The sequence below is a fragment of the Cnephaeus nilssonii genome (assembly GCF_951640355.1).
Source record: "Cnephaeus nilssonii genome assembly, chromosome: 7".
Lineage (NCBI taxonomy): Eukaryota > Metazoa > Chordata > Mammalia > Chiroptera > Vespertilionidae > Cnephaeus > Cnephaeus nilssonii.
This window is the reverse complement of record NC_137078.1, coordinates 44,114,282-44,129,185: the sequence shown is the minus strand read 5'-3', so window position 1 is coordinate 44,129,185 and position 14,904 is coordinate 44,114,282. Positions and strand designations below refer to the sequence as shown.

The following is a 14,904-nucleotide window of genomic DNA, read 5'->3' as shown; positions in this document are numbered from 1 at the left end:
TTGCCTTTTTAGTAAGGCTCAGTGTACAAGAGTGCTGTGTGTGGGGCACCACGATAGCTCACAGTAACCCCTCCTTTCATGCTTTTCTTTGAAAACCTAACATTTGTTATTGTGATTTTGGGAGTCTTAGCCACACAACTTGTGTAAGTGCAAACATTACCATTTCATCTTTGAATCAAGCCTGCCTTTTAAGTTAGTCTCCTGATAGTTTTATACTGTATCTTCTGCTATGGAAGACTTTAAGAGGAGGGAGCTCATGACCCCTAAATGGGGGTGGGAGGGGAGAGTTGAGCATACTGGAGGGAATTCCAGGTGGGGAGAATGGTATGAAGAAAGTTACAGAGGCAGGAAGGAACATACTAGATTTTAGGTTATGAGTAAATTATTAAGACTCAATTCCATAGTGTAAACAGATTAACTTGGTATATTTTAATGAATTATAGGGAATAAATAAATGGAATTTTATACGTAGCACCTTGGTGTCACAGGTACCATTTGCTTCTTTCTTTTATATGACTAGTTAATTCCATAAAAATAGATCATTCATCCACCTTTCAGCATGTAAGGGCTAACACAGAAGCAGCAGCAAAGTGGCAACCGTGGGATGTACTGGGAAGATGACTGTATTGAGTTGGGGCCGGGGGGCGGGGGGGTGTAGATTTGGAACAAAGAGCATGAAGGTAATTACTAGTATGAGTTGGGAAATAGGAAAAACACATGCAGACTATAGGAGACAGATCCTTGTTTGAGCAAAATACCTCTTTATTGAATAAGTGTGTTTGCACACATTATCCAAGGAAAATGTATCCTAGACACAATAAGGGAATGAATTGTGGTGCAGGGAATAGGGAATGTGCAGTCTTTGGAAAAGCCACCAGTACATGCCCTTGACCGAAATTGAACCTGGGACCCCTCAGTCCGCAGACCAACGCTCTATCCACTGAGCCAAACCGGTTTCGGCATCATCATTCTGTTCTTGATGTCTATGAGTTTGGTTCTGTTTGTTCATTTATTTTGTTTTTTAGATTCCCCATTTAAGTGAAATCATATGGTATTTGTCTATTAAACCATTTTCCATTTTCCTTTACTTTGTTCATATTTTTTACTATTATGCATGTAATTTTATCCAAATCTTTTTTTAAATTTTGAGATTCTTTAAAAAATATATTCTTATAAAATGAATCTGTTAAGATTCTTTTCAGAAAGATTGTATTAGTTTGTAGACTTAGAAATGTATGAGGCAGTTTCACATTACACAAACAAACAAATCTTTGGTAATTTGATAGAAGAAAATTTCACCTCATTATAATTTTTGGCTTTCTTTTGTCCTTGCCAATGAAATAGAATATTGTATATGTTTATTTCCTCTTCCTGTTCCTTTTGTTTACCTACTCTGAAATTGCTATCATGATTGTTACCCAATTCTCATATAAAGTATTTAACCTTTGTATTATTTGTTTAGACAATTTGTCTTGGGAGATGTAATTTTCTAAAACATTTCTGTTGTTATTATAAATTAGATTCTGCCTAAAGTTACTCTTAATTTTCCTATAAGAAGCACTTGCTTGTTTTTGAGAATTTTATCAAGCCTTCTGTATTTCTTTTTGCCTTGAATAGTAAGTTGTTGTTGTTTTTTAATCTGGTAACATTCAGCTTTACAAGGGAGAAATTAAAAGTATTTGAGGCTGTACATGAAGTCATCTGAGTACAGTAAGAAGTTGATTGCACAATTATTGAATCGTAGTTTCTTGTATTTCAGGTAAATTTTTCTCTGCTTTTAAACATGTTTAATGAAGATCCTTTTGCTGGTGTTCTAAATGTAAATCTTGACTCAGGTTTTAATGGAAAGTACCAGGGAAGGGTCATTAGAGCAGTGTACTAGGGCATAAGGACACTGGCTCAAACAGGGTTCCTATGAGCCATTTTTCTTGCAACTCCTTATACAGGAGACCCTGGAACACGGGGGGGTTAGGCATGTGGACGTGGTGCAGTCAGCATATGTGTATGACTTTTGATTCCCCCAAAATGTAACTACGAATAGCCTACTGTTGACTGGGAAGCTTTCCCACTAACATAAACAGTCAATTAACAAATATTTTGCGTTTATATATTATATACTGTATTCTTACAACGCAAAGTAAGCTAGAGAAAAGAAAATGTTGAAGTCATAGGGAAGAGAAAGTACATTTTATAGCATTTATTGAAAAAAAAAATCTGCGTTTTTTTTTGTCAATAAATGTGGACCTGTGCACATTCAATAAAAGTGAACTCTTGCGTTGAAACCCGTGTTATTCCAGGGTCAAGTGTCATTTGTTGGAACGTCTGACACCAGCAGTTGGAAGTGCTCTGTTCCCTCTGCCCTGCTGCTTTCTGCAGGAGCAACTGGGAAGGGCGGTAGCGGGTTGTCCATGTAGGGGCAGGGCGTTTACACTCGGATTTGCCGCCATGCTGTTTCATAGTTCCCTTGATGTTCAGCTTGGAAGTTAAATACAAGAAAGGATATCATTTCGACTCTGTAGAAAAGTACTAGTATTTCTTTTTTAAGGCAACGTTTTATAACTTTACATTGTCAGATTTAAATTATCTTTCTATTCCTCTCTCCCTCTTTTTCTGAATGGTCTGGTGACAGATTTGAAAATAGTTCAGTATGTTATTTAGAACCTCATCTTTTCATTAAAAACTGAACAAACTTCACCCTGGCCGGGTGGCTCAGTTGGTTGGAATGTCGTCCTGTACACCAAAAGGTTGCGGTTTTGATTCCTGGTTGGGATGCTTATAGGAGGCAATGATTTGATGTTCTCTCACATCGATGTTTCTCTCTCTCTCTCTCAAATAAATTAAAAAACAAACAAAACATATCCTTGAGTGAGGATTAAAAGTTTTTGAACAAACCTTAACCGCAGAACACAAAAAAACCGTAATAACACCAAAACCACCCATGAAATCGAAGTCGTTACATTATCATTTAAGAAATTATGTGATAACCTTCATATCACTTTGGGAAGTAGTTTCGGTTTTAACACAGAAAAGTACTTTATAAGTCATCACTTTGCTTCAGGGAGGACTTTTCCTACCGAGTGGGTTTTCTGTAGTTTGTAGAAGTGGTGGAGTTGCCTCCAACTTGAGAATTTTTAGTTTCCATGACTTATTCCAGAGTCTAATGGAGGAATTAGAATGGGCAAAAGACAAAAATACAAATGGATAAATGAGGGAGCAATACATGTCTAGGTGGTGTTGCCAGTAAAAAAAAAAAAAATTAAAAATATAGCATTGTGAAAAGGTTACATTAAATGATTAATATGGAAGTAGAAATAAACTGTTGTACCTGAAGAAATGATGAACACTATTTTGCAAGAACTTGGTATTTCTTTCCACTGTTATAATTTAGGCTCTTCACATAATACTGGCAGGTTAAAAGGATTATATGTTAATGAATAAAAAAGATGTTTTAGGGTTTGGTTGATAAAGATAAAGGAGTAAGTCAGAGATGGCGAATGCCAGCACTGGTAATGGACTCTGGCCTGAGTTAATGTTTCAGTAGAGCTTGGAGGCACAGCCCCAGTCCCATAGAGGTCCCCCGTAATCCAAAGTCCTGGTGCTTACTGGATCCTAGGCAGCATGAGCAGTAGCATCCATGACAGGGTTTAGTTCAGAGTAATTAAGTAACAGTACCCGAAAGTTGAAGGTTTTAGATTACAGCTTAATAAGAAGACTTTTATAGGCATGTATGATTTTACAGAAATGTACACAAAGCAGAGAGAATGGAGACCATGTTAGACAAGCACAATGTTTCCAGTCAAGTGCTTGAAGTCCCTCACAAGTCTAAGCTTATAGCAGCATGCACTATGTTTTTGTGGTTTTTTTTTTTTTTTTTTGGCCAGATTAGCATATTTTCTTGCAAAAATTCTCACAAGTGATGCAAAATCCAGTGATAGAATTCCAATTCTGGTCTCACAAATTCCCATCTGGTAGCAGTGAATCTGTATATTAGGAGTTATCCCCTGAATGTGAGTGATTTCAGTCCTAAGTCACTGCACCTGTTGCTGGGAGGTATGTATTCCAGTCACCAGCCTAAAGCACAGAGAGTTATGGCTTGACATTGTATAGCTTGGAGGAGGGGGGCGGTGGGGAGATTGTCTTTTCAAAATCATTTGTTTAGAGTGGAGAAAATGGAGCGAAACAGTTCATTGTACTCTGAGCACCCCTATTTGGCAGCATTCACATCTGTACAGCACAAAGCTGCAGTATTGATTCTTTGGCTTTTAGGGCCTCCCACAAGTTCTTTCTTCGATTGTCAAGAGTTGCAAGATGGATTGGATTACACTTTACTTGTTGGGATGCTTTTTTTTTTTCTTTGTTGAATTAGAAATTGGTTGAAAATACAGCTTTGAATAAATGTCATAGTAATAGTGTGATTAAAAGGCTTTAGTTTGTTGATGGAGGAGTTGCATTGAATACTTGACCATCAGACACACTGCTTCCTTTCTGCCCTTCTTCCTCTACAACTAGCAGCACACAGCACACACACCCTGACTGTGCCTCCTACACAGGAGTCCCCAAACCTGCTGCTAAAGGTCATTGTCATTTGGAGAGGCATTACCATAGCATTTCAGACCATGAACCTGGGAACTGAATGACCAGGTTTCAAACCTTGATTTCATTCTTACTGGGTGTATGATCATGGACAATGCAATTTTTCTTTGCCTCACTTTCTTCCTCTTTAAAATGGTGATAATAACGATACGTATCTCATACAGCTGTTTTGAGGATTTATTGTCAGTGATTGCTTGTAATGTCCTTAGAGGGACTTCTGGTGATTATGGATTGATGAGAGTGGCAAATCCTCTCCCTCCCAAACAAGTATATACTACTGGACAAAATTGTCAACAACCACCATTTGAGGGCCCTGGAAATTAACCAAAGCCATATAAGAACTTGGGAAGCATTTAATGATGAAAAGTTGATAGAATTTTTGGTGTGAACAATGGAAGTTTAACGCCTTCCAGCTTGGGGCGGCTCCTTTCCCCCAACTCCTTAGCTGTGTATGTCATTTTAGTCCTTTCATTAGGGTAAGGCTGACGGTGAAATGCAATGACTCTGCTGCCAGGGAAAGTTGCCTTGATGTGGAGCAGAGATGGAAACCTATGCCCAGCAGTGTTGTCAGTAAAAGCAGTCAACACTGTGGAAAACAGATGGGGAAAACCCGTAGTCCTGCCTGAGATTGTGGTCCCAGGTGGGGAGACTGGAGGGCCAGTCTGAAACTGGGAAATTTTGGGAATAAAAGAGCCAAAGTTCTCTCTATGCTTTTTTGGTGAACGGGAAACTACACATGTGTCGAGGAGAAAAAATTACCCAGACTGACTAGAAAATGTCCTGGATTCTGAACACTCTTCCTAACCCACACTCAGGTCAGTCAGCAGAGGTTAGACACCTTGTTATGTAGGTTCATGGTTTTTGTGAAAAGTCTCTGCTCCGACATTGGCTGGTCACTAAGCGTGGCAGAGGCAGGGGTGATCCCTAGGAAGCCAGATGAGAAAATAAAAATAAGAACTAAAATAACCACAGCAGTAACAACAATAAGGAGAGATTTCAGGGCTGTACGCTATGGGGGAGACCAGTCTGCAGATTTAAATCCAGTCAGGATACTAAGAAGAAAATGTCACAGCAGCAGCGATTCTCAGGGAAAGGAGATCTGAACCAAGTGTTGCTAACAGTATTTTATTTCAAATGTCTAGTTTTCAACAGCAAAACATTAGACGACATGCAGAGAAACAGGGAAGTTGACCCATCCATACTCAGGAGAAAAAGCATTCAATGAAAACGTCCTCTGATGTGGGCCCAGAGGTTAGATTTAGCAGGTAAACATTTCAGAGTGGCTGTTAAGAATATGTTCAAAGATTAAAATAAAACTATATTAGAGAATTCAGGGGAAATATGACAATGACTTAAAAATATGTAATCTCAATGGAGATATAAAACTATTTTATAAAGCTCTTGGAGAAATTCTTGGCACATCTTAGTTATTTTATATCAGTGTGCTGCAAATAAATTCACATTTTTCCTCCCCAAATACAGATATCTTAGCTTCATCTGAATCCAGAGATTCAGACTGAATAGGTCTAGATTAGGGCTTGAACATCTGTCTTCTTGAAAACACTCTACCAGATGACTCTGATGAAAAGTGATGTTTGGGAATCAACCATATAGCCTTGGCAAGTTATTTTAATTTTTTTTCTTAAAAATACCCAATTTAAACAGTTAAATTACTTCATGTACAAAGGAAGAAAGTGGGAGTAAGAAATAGTGGCCCTACTTGTGATAATTTATTCTGTGTGACTCAGAATAGTTAAGTCATTAGTCTGTACAAAAAAAGTGTGTGTGTCGGGGGTGAGGGGTGGGAGGATAAATAAATGTCTAGGAATAAGGTTTGTCTGCCTTTCCCTAAAGATTTACTTAGTTAAAATGCTGACTTTTTAAAATTAATAATGATTGCAATACTTTTATTTCAATTATACTGTGCTCCAAAATTTTATATGAGGTCACTTGTTTGAATTTCCACACAGATTTTGCTGCAGAAATAAGTGACCTCTCTGAGGCCCTAAAAATATTTCAATTAGCCTGGTCAGCGTGGCTCAGTGGTTGAGCATAGACCTGTGAACCAGGAGGTCACAGTTTGATTACTGGTTAGGATACAGGCCCGGGTTTCGAGTTTGATTCCTGGAGGGGGGACGGGCGGGAGGAGGAGAGCAATGTTTCTCATCATTGATATTTCTAGCTCTCTCTCCCTCTCCCTTCCTCTCTATAATCAATAAAAATACATTAAAATATTTCAATTAAAACAAATATAATAATACTAGTTTAAGCTGGATTATTGGTAAAGGCAGTACAGTCCAATATCTGAAAATGGAAGAAAGCAATAGTGTACATAAAGTTGACTTATGAATTTGGGGAAGCTTATAAATAAACTCTTGGAAAGAGTTTGTCTTCGTTTTCCCAGCTCCGTTTCTGTATTTCTTCTTCATTGATAGTGCACCTCTCCACATATTTTTAGTAATCTCATAAGACATAAGCCTTCCTAGTGAAAACCTACCAAAGTTGGGGTTTGCCACAATGCCCTAAAGATTTCTGTGCTCCAGATTGTGTCCTTTTCTCTTCATTTCAGTTATACCTTTAGTTTTTCTCAGTAGAACTGAGAGGTCAGCCAAGTTTGAGAACTGCAGTTTTCTAAATCATATTAATGCGTAACCCAGTAACCGTTTTGAAGGATTATTTGCATCTTAGAAAGAGGATGCCCGTTTATCCAGGTGACATTCTGTTTCCCTGAATCAGTGAGATGCATTCTGCGGTAAAAGTTAAAGTGAACAAGGCGTGGGCTTAGGATCAACCTGGACAAAACTCAGCTCTTCACCTTGGCAGTTTATATCTTGGAACAGTTTACTTCTGAAGGTTGGCATTTCTCAATAAAAAGGGATATAAGGAATAATTCATGGGATGCAGAGTAATTAAAGGATAGAGATAAGAACAACATGCCAAAATTATTTGCTAGTATTTTGTAACAAGAACAGTATAGATGGCAATAGGTTGGACAACTGAAATAAAACATTGAGGCAATGTAGAAGTTTTTGCTGTGGTATCTGACCTATAGGTAGCAAACCAGCATAGTGAAGACCTGATTCTCCCCAACACACTTCTTCTTGGCTGTTCTTGGCTTTTTCTGCCTTTACCCTTTCTCCTATGCTCTGTTACTACTTTGGGATCCCTGGTTAAAAAATGGTTAAACTTTTAATTCATTTGGGAATCTTCTTTATAGCATTCATGAACAGTGGTTAGCTATACTCTGCCTCATGCAATATACATAAATTCATATAGGATTTCTCAGTAAGCACTTCATATACGGTATATGATCTCATTTTAGAGTCATACAGATATGAAAAGTGACATTACAGATGTTTTTAAATCTCTCTTCTGTAGATTGACAGAACTGAATCTTAAAGAACTTTCGCCCTTTCTGGGAGTTTCAACTTTCTGGCTCCTTTGAAGGCCCATCTTCTGATTATTGCCAGTTTTAAATGTTATTAATTGAAGTAATTTATTGTGCCTTAGTATGTTGCTGTCATAGTGTCGTAGTTATTTTAGGGAAACTGCTAAGACGAAAGTATTTTTAAGATACTGCTACTAACAGGAATTTATATGTCTACATTAAAGGAAAAAATAAGGCAAATGTATAGCCCAGTTTTTATTCAGTTGCATAAATGAAACCTGTTTCTTGAATAGTTGTTACATTCTATATTTGTAAAACTTGTCAATATTTATAAATCCATTGATTAAATTTGTTGTTTTTCTTTAAGTTAGCTCAAAAAGAACCACTTATTTTCTGCTAGATTATACAGAGAATATTGTGTTTAGAGTATTTTTAAATTGTCTTATAAAAGTGAAAAGTTCAGCTAAAGGTACATATATAATAAGAAATTCTTGACTCATTAAAGAGCGAAGGATTTAAATTAGTATATGAATGGTTAACTTAAAAAACATAGTTTGAATATTATTTGAAAAAGCCTTTAAATAGCATATTTCATAAATAAGTTAATTTAACTTAAATTTATTTTTTTTCCAGGTTTCAGCAGAGCAGCTTTACCATTTGGGTTAGTTCGGCGAGAATTGTCCTGTGAAGGTTATTCTATAGATCTGCGATGTCCGGGCAGTGACGTCATCATGATTGAGAGCGCTAACTATGGTCGGACAGACGACAAGATTTGTGATGCTGACCCATTTCAGATGGAGAATACAGACTGCTACCTCCCAGATGCCTTCAAAATTATGACTCAGAGGTAAATATTCATGTGTTACTATCCCATTGTAGCTACTACATCTAAATTGGTAAAATTATTATTCCAGAATCGATGGGAACAGTCTATATTTCAGTCTACTTATTAAATTGAATTAGGATTTTACCTACTAATGTTGATCGCTACTATATGTTTTTAAGTGTTTATTGTTTTGATATAGATTGGCATATCACAAGGAATATGTAACACATATACAGTATTTTGATTTTTAAGAAATATAAAGGTTACAAATATGTAATTTCAAATGTAATGTTTTTTAGGGCTTCAGATTCTGAAATATTTTCTTATATCAAGAATGTTTAAATGTCTGGGTCTGGCAATATTTGCACCTTAATTTTTAAAATTAATACACTTTATTTTTTACAAAAATAGCAGAAAATATAGAGTTAATATACCCCCATCCCCAAATGTGCACAACCTCTCCAACTATCTAAATTTCACACCACAATAATACATTTGTTAAAAATAGATGAACCCACATTGACACATCATACCCAAATCCTTAGTTTACATTAGGGTTCACTCTTGGTTTTGTACATTTTATTGGTTTTGACAAATTTATGACATGTGTCCACCATTTTTATTACATTAGTAGTCCCCTTATCCCAGGGGATACCTTCCATGACCCCCAGTGAATGCCTGAAACCTGGATAGTACTGATAGTACTGAACCTTACATATACTATGATTTTCCTTTATAAGTATATCTTTTCACTGAAAGAAAGCACTTATGGCCTCTCTTTGGCATATCTTAATTGCCAGCATCACCATTCTTGCACTTTGGGGCCTTTATTTTAAAGAGTTACTTGAACATAAGCCCTGAGATACCAAAACAGTTAATCTGATAACTGAGATGCTAATAAGTAGGGTAGTATATGCAGCGTGCATACGCTGGACAAAAGGATGCTTCATGTCCCCAAAGGCACTCAGAATGGAGCACAGTTTAAAACTTATCAATTGTTTATTTCTGAAATTTTTCCATTTAATATTTTTGGACCATAGTTGATTGCAGGTCACTGAAATTGTAGAAAGTGAATGTGTGTGTATGTGTGTGTGTGGGGGGGTTTGCTACTATATCTTATAGAATAGTTCCACTGCCCTAAAAATCCTCTGTGCTCCACCTGTTTATTCCTTCCTCTTCACTAATCCCATGACAACCATTGATCTTTGTATTGTCTCATAATTTTGCCTTTTCTAGAATATCATACAGTTGGGATCATACAGTGTATAGCCTTTTCAGATTGGATTCTTAATAATATGCATTTAAGTTTCCTCCATGTCTTTTCATGGCCTACTAGCTCATTATTATAGCATTAAATAATATAGCATTAAATAATAGTCTGAATATACACAACACCCATATATAGACACACCTACACACATTTATTTGGGTGACAAACCATTGGTTAATTTTTTGTTTTAAAGATGATTTGTTGGAAAGTGGTTAAAACTTTATTAAATTATATTTCTTAAATGGACATTTGACTTCCTACATAGAGAGAGAATACAGAGAACTGCTAACCTTGGGTGTCTCCTTTCTTCTCCCTTAGCACAGAGCACCTACCTCTTGGCATCTATTCTTTCCTAAATTTTGGTACTATTGGCATTTTAATTATGTATTAAAATCGTGGTTAGTTATGATTGAATTAGTGCAGTTAGTATCCATCAATCACAGGTATTTGGAACATAGAGACTCTGAAGAAAAACTTAACTACCACAGACTTTATTATACATTATTGCTTTTTATTTTGTTTACTAGGAAAACCCTTCATCTTTCTTTTTAAAGCCTTTACCCTCTTCTCCTGCTTTTTTCCCCTCTGGGCACAATATTCTGTCTAGTTTAATAATTAACCATTTATTCATTCTTTACCTGTTGATCTAATAGTTCAATGGAAGTGTTACGATCTGAGTATTAGAAGCAGGTCAGAGAGGAATGGGAAGTGAAAAATTACTCAGTATAATTACCTGTTTTTACTAAAGCAGTGGGAGTTAGTAGAAAGAAAGAACCTAGAAGAATTGGCTTTGAGGAATTGTGCATTGTAGGTAACTTTGTATGTGAGATCATACATTTTAAATACACAGTTGAATAGCTAGCAAATACATCGAAAGGTCAGTGGTGAGCAGACAGGTTAAATAGCCATCCTCAGACAGTGATGAAAGAAAATTTAGTTTATTTAAGGAAAAGGGGATGGGAGATGGGAGTACCTAAAGGGAAGGCACTGAGCCAAAGGGTATTGGGTTCATGATGGCAGCAAAGATAATACTTAGGACAGTGACACAACGAAGGGCATGGAAGGAGCAACAGGAAAGCCCAGGCCGGGCTGCTTTGGCTCCCTGAGAAGTCAGAGACAAGAGGGCCTTGGAGACAGGTTCAGGGGGCTAGCCCATTGCTCCCCTGGTTGCAAGTCTCATGGAGTCTCTTAGGGGGTACATTGCATGTGGGAGGTTGGCAGGGGCATGCTCCTTGGAGGAAGAGAGTGCACTGGGTCCTTTGTCCTGAGCATATTTATCTTTCTTGCAGGTGGGAATCTTAGGGGAAGTCTCAGGGGAAGGTCTTAATAGAATATTCATCAGCTTTCCAGTTTTGCTGCTTCAGAGTCATGGTTTCCACTGATTGGTCGGTGCCAGGGCAGGGGATCATTAGTCAGATAGCTGGTCCTGAGGCAGCCACAACATCACTTGTCTGGTTTTGTTGCTTTTCTTGGCCTGGAGCAGAAATACCACTGAGGCCTAGATGTTATTTGTAGGGAGGAAAAGGTCAGGGGGTCCAAACTGCATGACCAGTGGTATTCTACGGGAGGATAAGTTACCCTGGGGGCTAGGTTCTTGTTTTCCCAGTTTTGCCCCTTGCTAGGCATCTGGGACTTTCCACCCTGGTAAGTTGTACCTGGCCCATCATCCTTGCTCTGCTCATGTCTAACATGCATGTCTTGTCATACTTATAAATAACATTATAGGAGAAATGCAAGGTAGACACAAAGTTAGTTATTTTTATTGTTTCACTAGAGACCCGGTGCACAAACTTCCCTCAGCCCGGCCTGCGCCCTCTTGCAATCCAGGACCCCTTGGGGGATGTCGGGCCTAAACCATCAGTCAGACATCCCTCTCACAATCCGGGATGCTGCATGCACCAGTGACCATACTTTTCTTACAGGTGAAAGGCATTTTTTTTGCCCTGATTATAAAAAGTAGTACATAACATGGTCCTTCTGAGGTACTATTACCATTTTCCCCATCTTACGGGTGGAAAAACTGAAGCAGAGAAAAGTTAAGTAATTGACTTTGTCACACAGTTATAAGTGTCAGAATCAGGGCTGACCACAAAAAGTGCAAACCAGAGTCCATTCATGTCATTGTTGCATCATCCTGTTTTTTCAGTGTTGAGTAGCTTTGCCAGGTTTTAATTTTTAAATGTAAGAGACTGTTACCAATATATAGGGTACGGGGTCCCTAGGCCTGGCCAGCGATAAGGACTGATCTGTGGGGTGACTGGCGGGGTGATCAGGGGGCCCCCGCTGGCACCCACCATGGCTGGAGGCCTGGTGCAGCCCGCTCGCTGGCCCTGCCCCTCGTCGCCACCATTGGTCGCCTCCCTCTGTGGGGAGACTGGTGGGCGGGGTGATTGGGGGGTCCCCCGCTGGCACCCGCCTTGGGCACTGCCCGCTTGCCAGCCCCGACTTGGGGCAGCTCCTGTGTTGAGCATCTGTCCCCTGGTGGTCAGTGCATGTCATGGCGACCTGTCTTTCAACTGTTCAGTCGATTTGCATATTAGGGTTTTTTATATAGGATTATGTTATAAAAGCAGGGCTGCATTTTTTATAAATTCTTTTGAAAGGAAATGGAGTCTTGAGGTACTTAAATTTTGAAAAAGCATACAGTTGTTTTCTGTACCTTTATTATCAAAATCTCTAATCAAATTATGTGTATTAACATAAATAAGAGGTCAATTCCAAAACTGACTATAGAAACCCTATTTTAAAATTGTTGTATTATACTGGTGGCTTATAATTACTTAATCACCATAGTGACAATTTAAACATGAACACTTTATTTTACAAGGAAGACAGTGTTAAATGACTTAAAAATGAGTGTCATAGTGGTAGCTTATAATTACTCCATTCTGTGTATGTAGATAAACCTTTAAGGCAGTCTGTCATATTTGACTGTTATTTGGTTACAAATAGCTGTAAGAAAAATGGAAGACAATATTTGTGCAGCTGAATTATTACTGAATCAATTTTGAGTGTATATACTTGTCCCTGTTTTTTTTTTTTAATTTAAAAATACTTTAAGTACAATAAAATAAGAGTTATTTTCACCAAACTCCTAATAATTTGGCAAAATTTTCCATTTATAGTCATAAAAATGTGATATTTAATAGAGCAAAAAAGAGACGTTGTTTTTCTTTAATGTAGAAAAATTTCTATTTGGAAAGCTCTTAGCACTGGAATTTTTCTATTAAGTTTGAAATTCCCCGTTTTCTTCCTGTAATGATGGAAATTGACACAGAATTTTCTATCACTTTAGCAGTTGAGAGGCAAGTAAATAAACATACTTGTAATTGTGAATGTGGTGGCGGTAAAAGTGTTGTTATTCCTTTTTTGTTTTCTATTTCTTGATCATTTAAAGTGTGAAACCAAAAGTCTATTAATAACTGATAGTATACTTGTCTTATAAGTACACCAAATGGCTCAATCCAAAAAGTGAGAAATTAAATTCCTTTCTAAAATGATAGGTACTTTAATATTTTGTAAAATAATCACTATTATAGGTAATTTTTTTACCACTCTGAAGACAGTAGTCGGGTAACTTAAAAAAATAAGAACTGTTGTAACAGCTTGAAATTATTAAAGGCAAAAATTTCCCAGCTACTACTCTGAGGTATTTGATGAATAAGTTAATTAGAAATTACCTGCAATATTGGTTCTTTGCAGTACTTGGGTACAATCTAGTTTGTGTCTTACAGTGATGGGCTAAATTGTACCAGAGATCCTCTTCTGCATTGCTTTCAAACTGTCTTTTTGTTCATGTTCTTCGCTCTAAGAATCTGTGCATTCTCATCTAGGTAGTTTGCTGCCTAAGATTTTTCTCTATAACATGTCCTTAAGTTTTTAGCACTTTGGCCTAGAGATCTGAAAGTAAATGTTTATTGTTTTTGTTTTTGGTATTAAAGGTAAGGTTAAGGTGCATGGGTATTAGGTTCAGTTTTAGAGTCTTAACTCATACTGTCAGCGTACCTCTGTCAATACAAAGAGGTTCCAAAATTAGTATATACTGCTCTCAAGAAGATGGTAAGAATACGTGCCTCAGTTTTTCTCTCTGGTAGGAAAAGTATAACACGTGTAAATGATTCAAAGATGTGTGTGTGTGTGTGTGTATGTGTGTGTGTATGTGTGTGTATCAAAATTGCTGGAGAAAAATAGTGTCCTAGACTTAGAGAATTAGCCTGGCTCCTTAAAAGCTTTTAGTCATTTTTTTTTTTTTTTAGCTCACAATATAGATAGCAACTGACTAGAACCTCATAGCAAAACTAACTATATTGGGGTTCTTATTAAATAAATAAAATCAAGTCTATTTTTGGTTGTTATACTGCCCATCTAAGCTCCTCTAAGTGTATTGGGGAAGAGGTTGGCGTATAAAAATAAATAGTTTGTCAAGTAGTTATAGTTTATAAGAGCAAGCACTCACAAGAGTGGTGAGAGAACATATAGATGAAGCCGACATAGAGTTGATAGTACAAGTGAACAGATGAAGTACCCCCAGAGTTCATGTAGTTTGAGCATGCAAAAGCCCTGGAGAACGCCGGCATTGAGGGGAGAGGTAAAGTTACCTTCCAGGAAACAGGATGGGCACATGAGGAGATGTCTAGTAAGCTAGTGGCAAAGTATAAGACACATACTTTTTTTTTTTCTCTTGTGATTTAGAATATTTTTTTATTTTGTTTAGAGAGCTCCAATAAAATAACCCATTGAGATTTTCAAGATAGTATTTCTTCAGGATAGAAATCAAGAAAGCAGCATTTAGCCTTGCACAGACCAGAAAAATCAGGTGGTCAACCG

General features: G+C 37.4%; 1 protein-coding gene across 11 annotated transcripts in view; it reads left to right on the top strand.

Annotated features, from left to right (window-relative positions):
- The window catches only part of ADGRL2 (adhesion G protein-coupled receptor L2), a 211,471-nt gene that overhangs the window by 115,535 nt on the left and 81,032 nt on the right, over positions 1–14,904 (top strand). For all 11 annotated transcript variants that reach the window (XM_079777921.1, XM_079777924.1, XM_079777923.1 and 8 more), the window contains exon 3: positions 8,615–8,828. In XM_079777921.1, the coding sequence (XP_079634047.1) occupies positions 8,615–8,828 (214 nt within the window). The remainder of the gene's footprint in view (positions 1–8,614; positions 8,829–14,904) is intronic.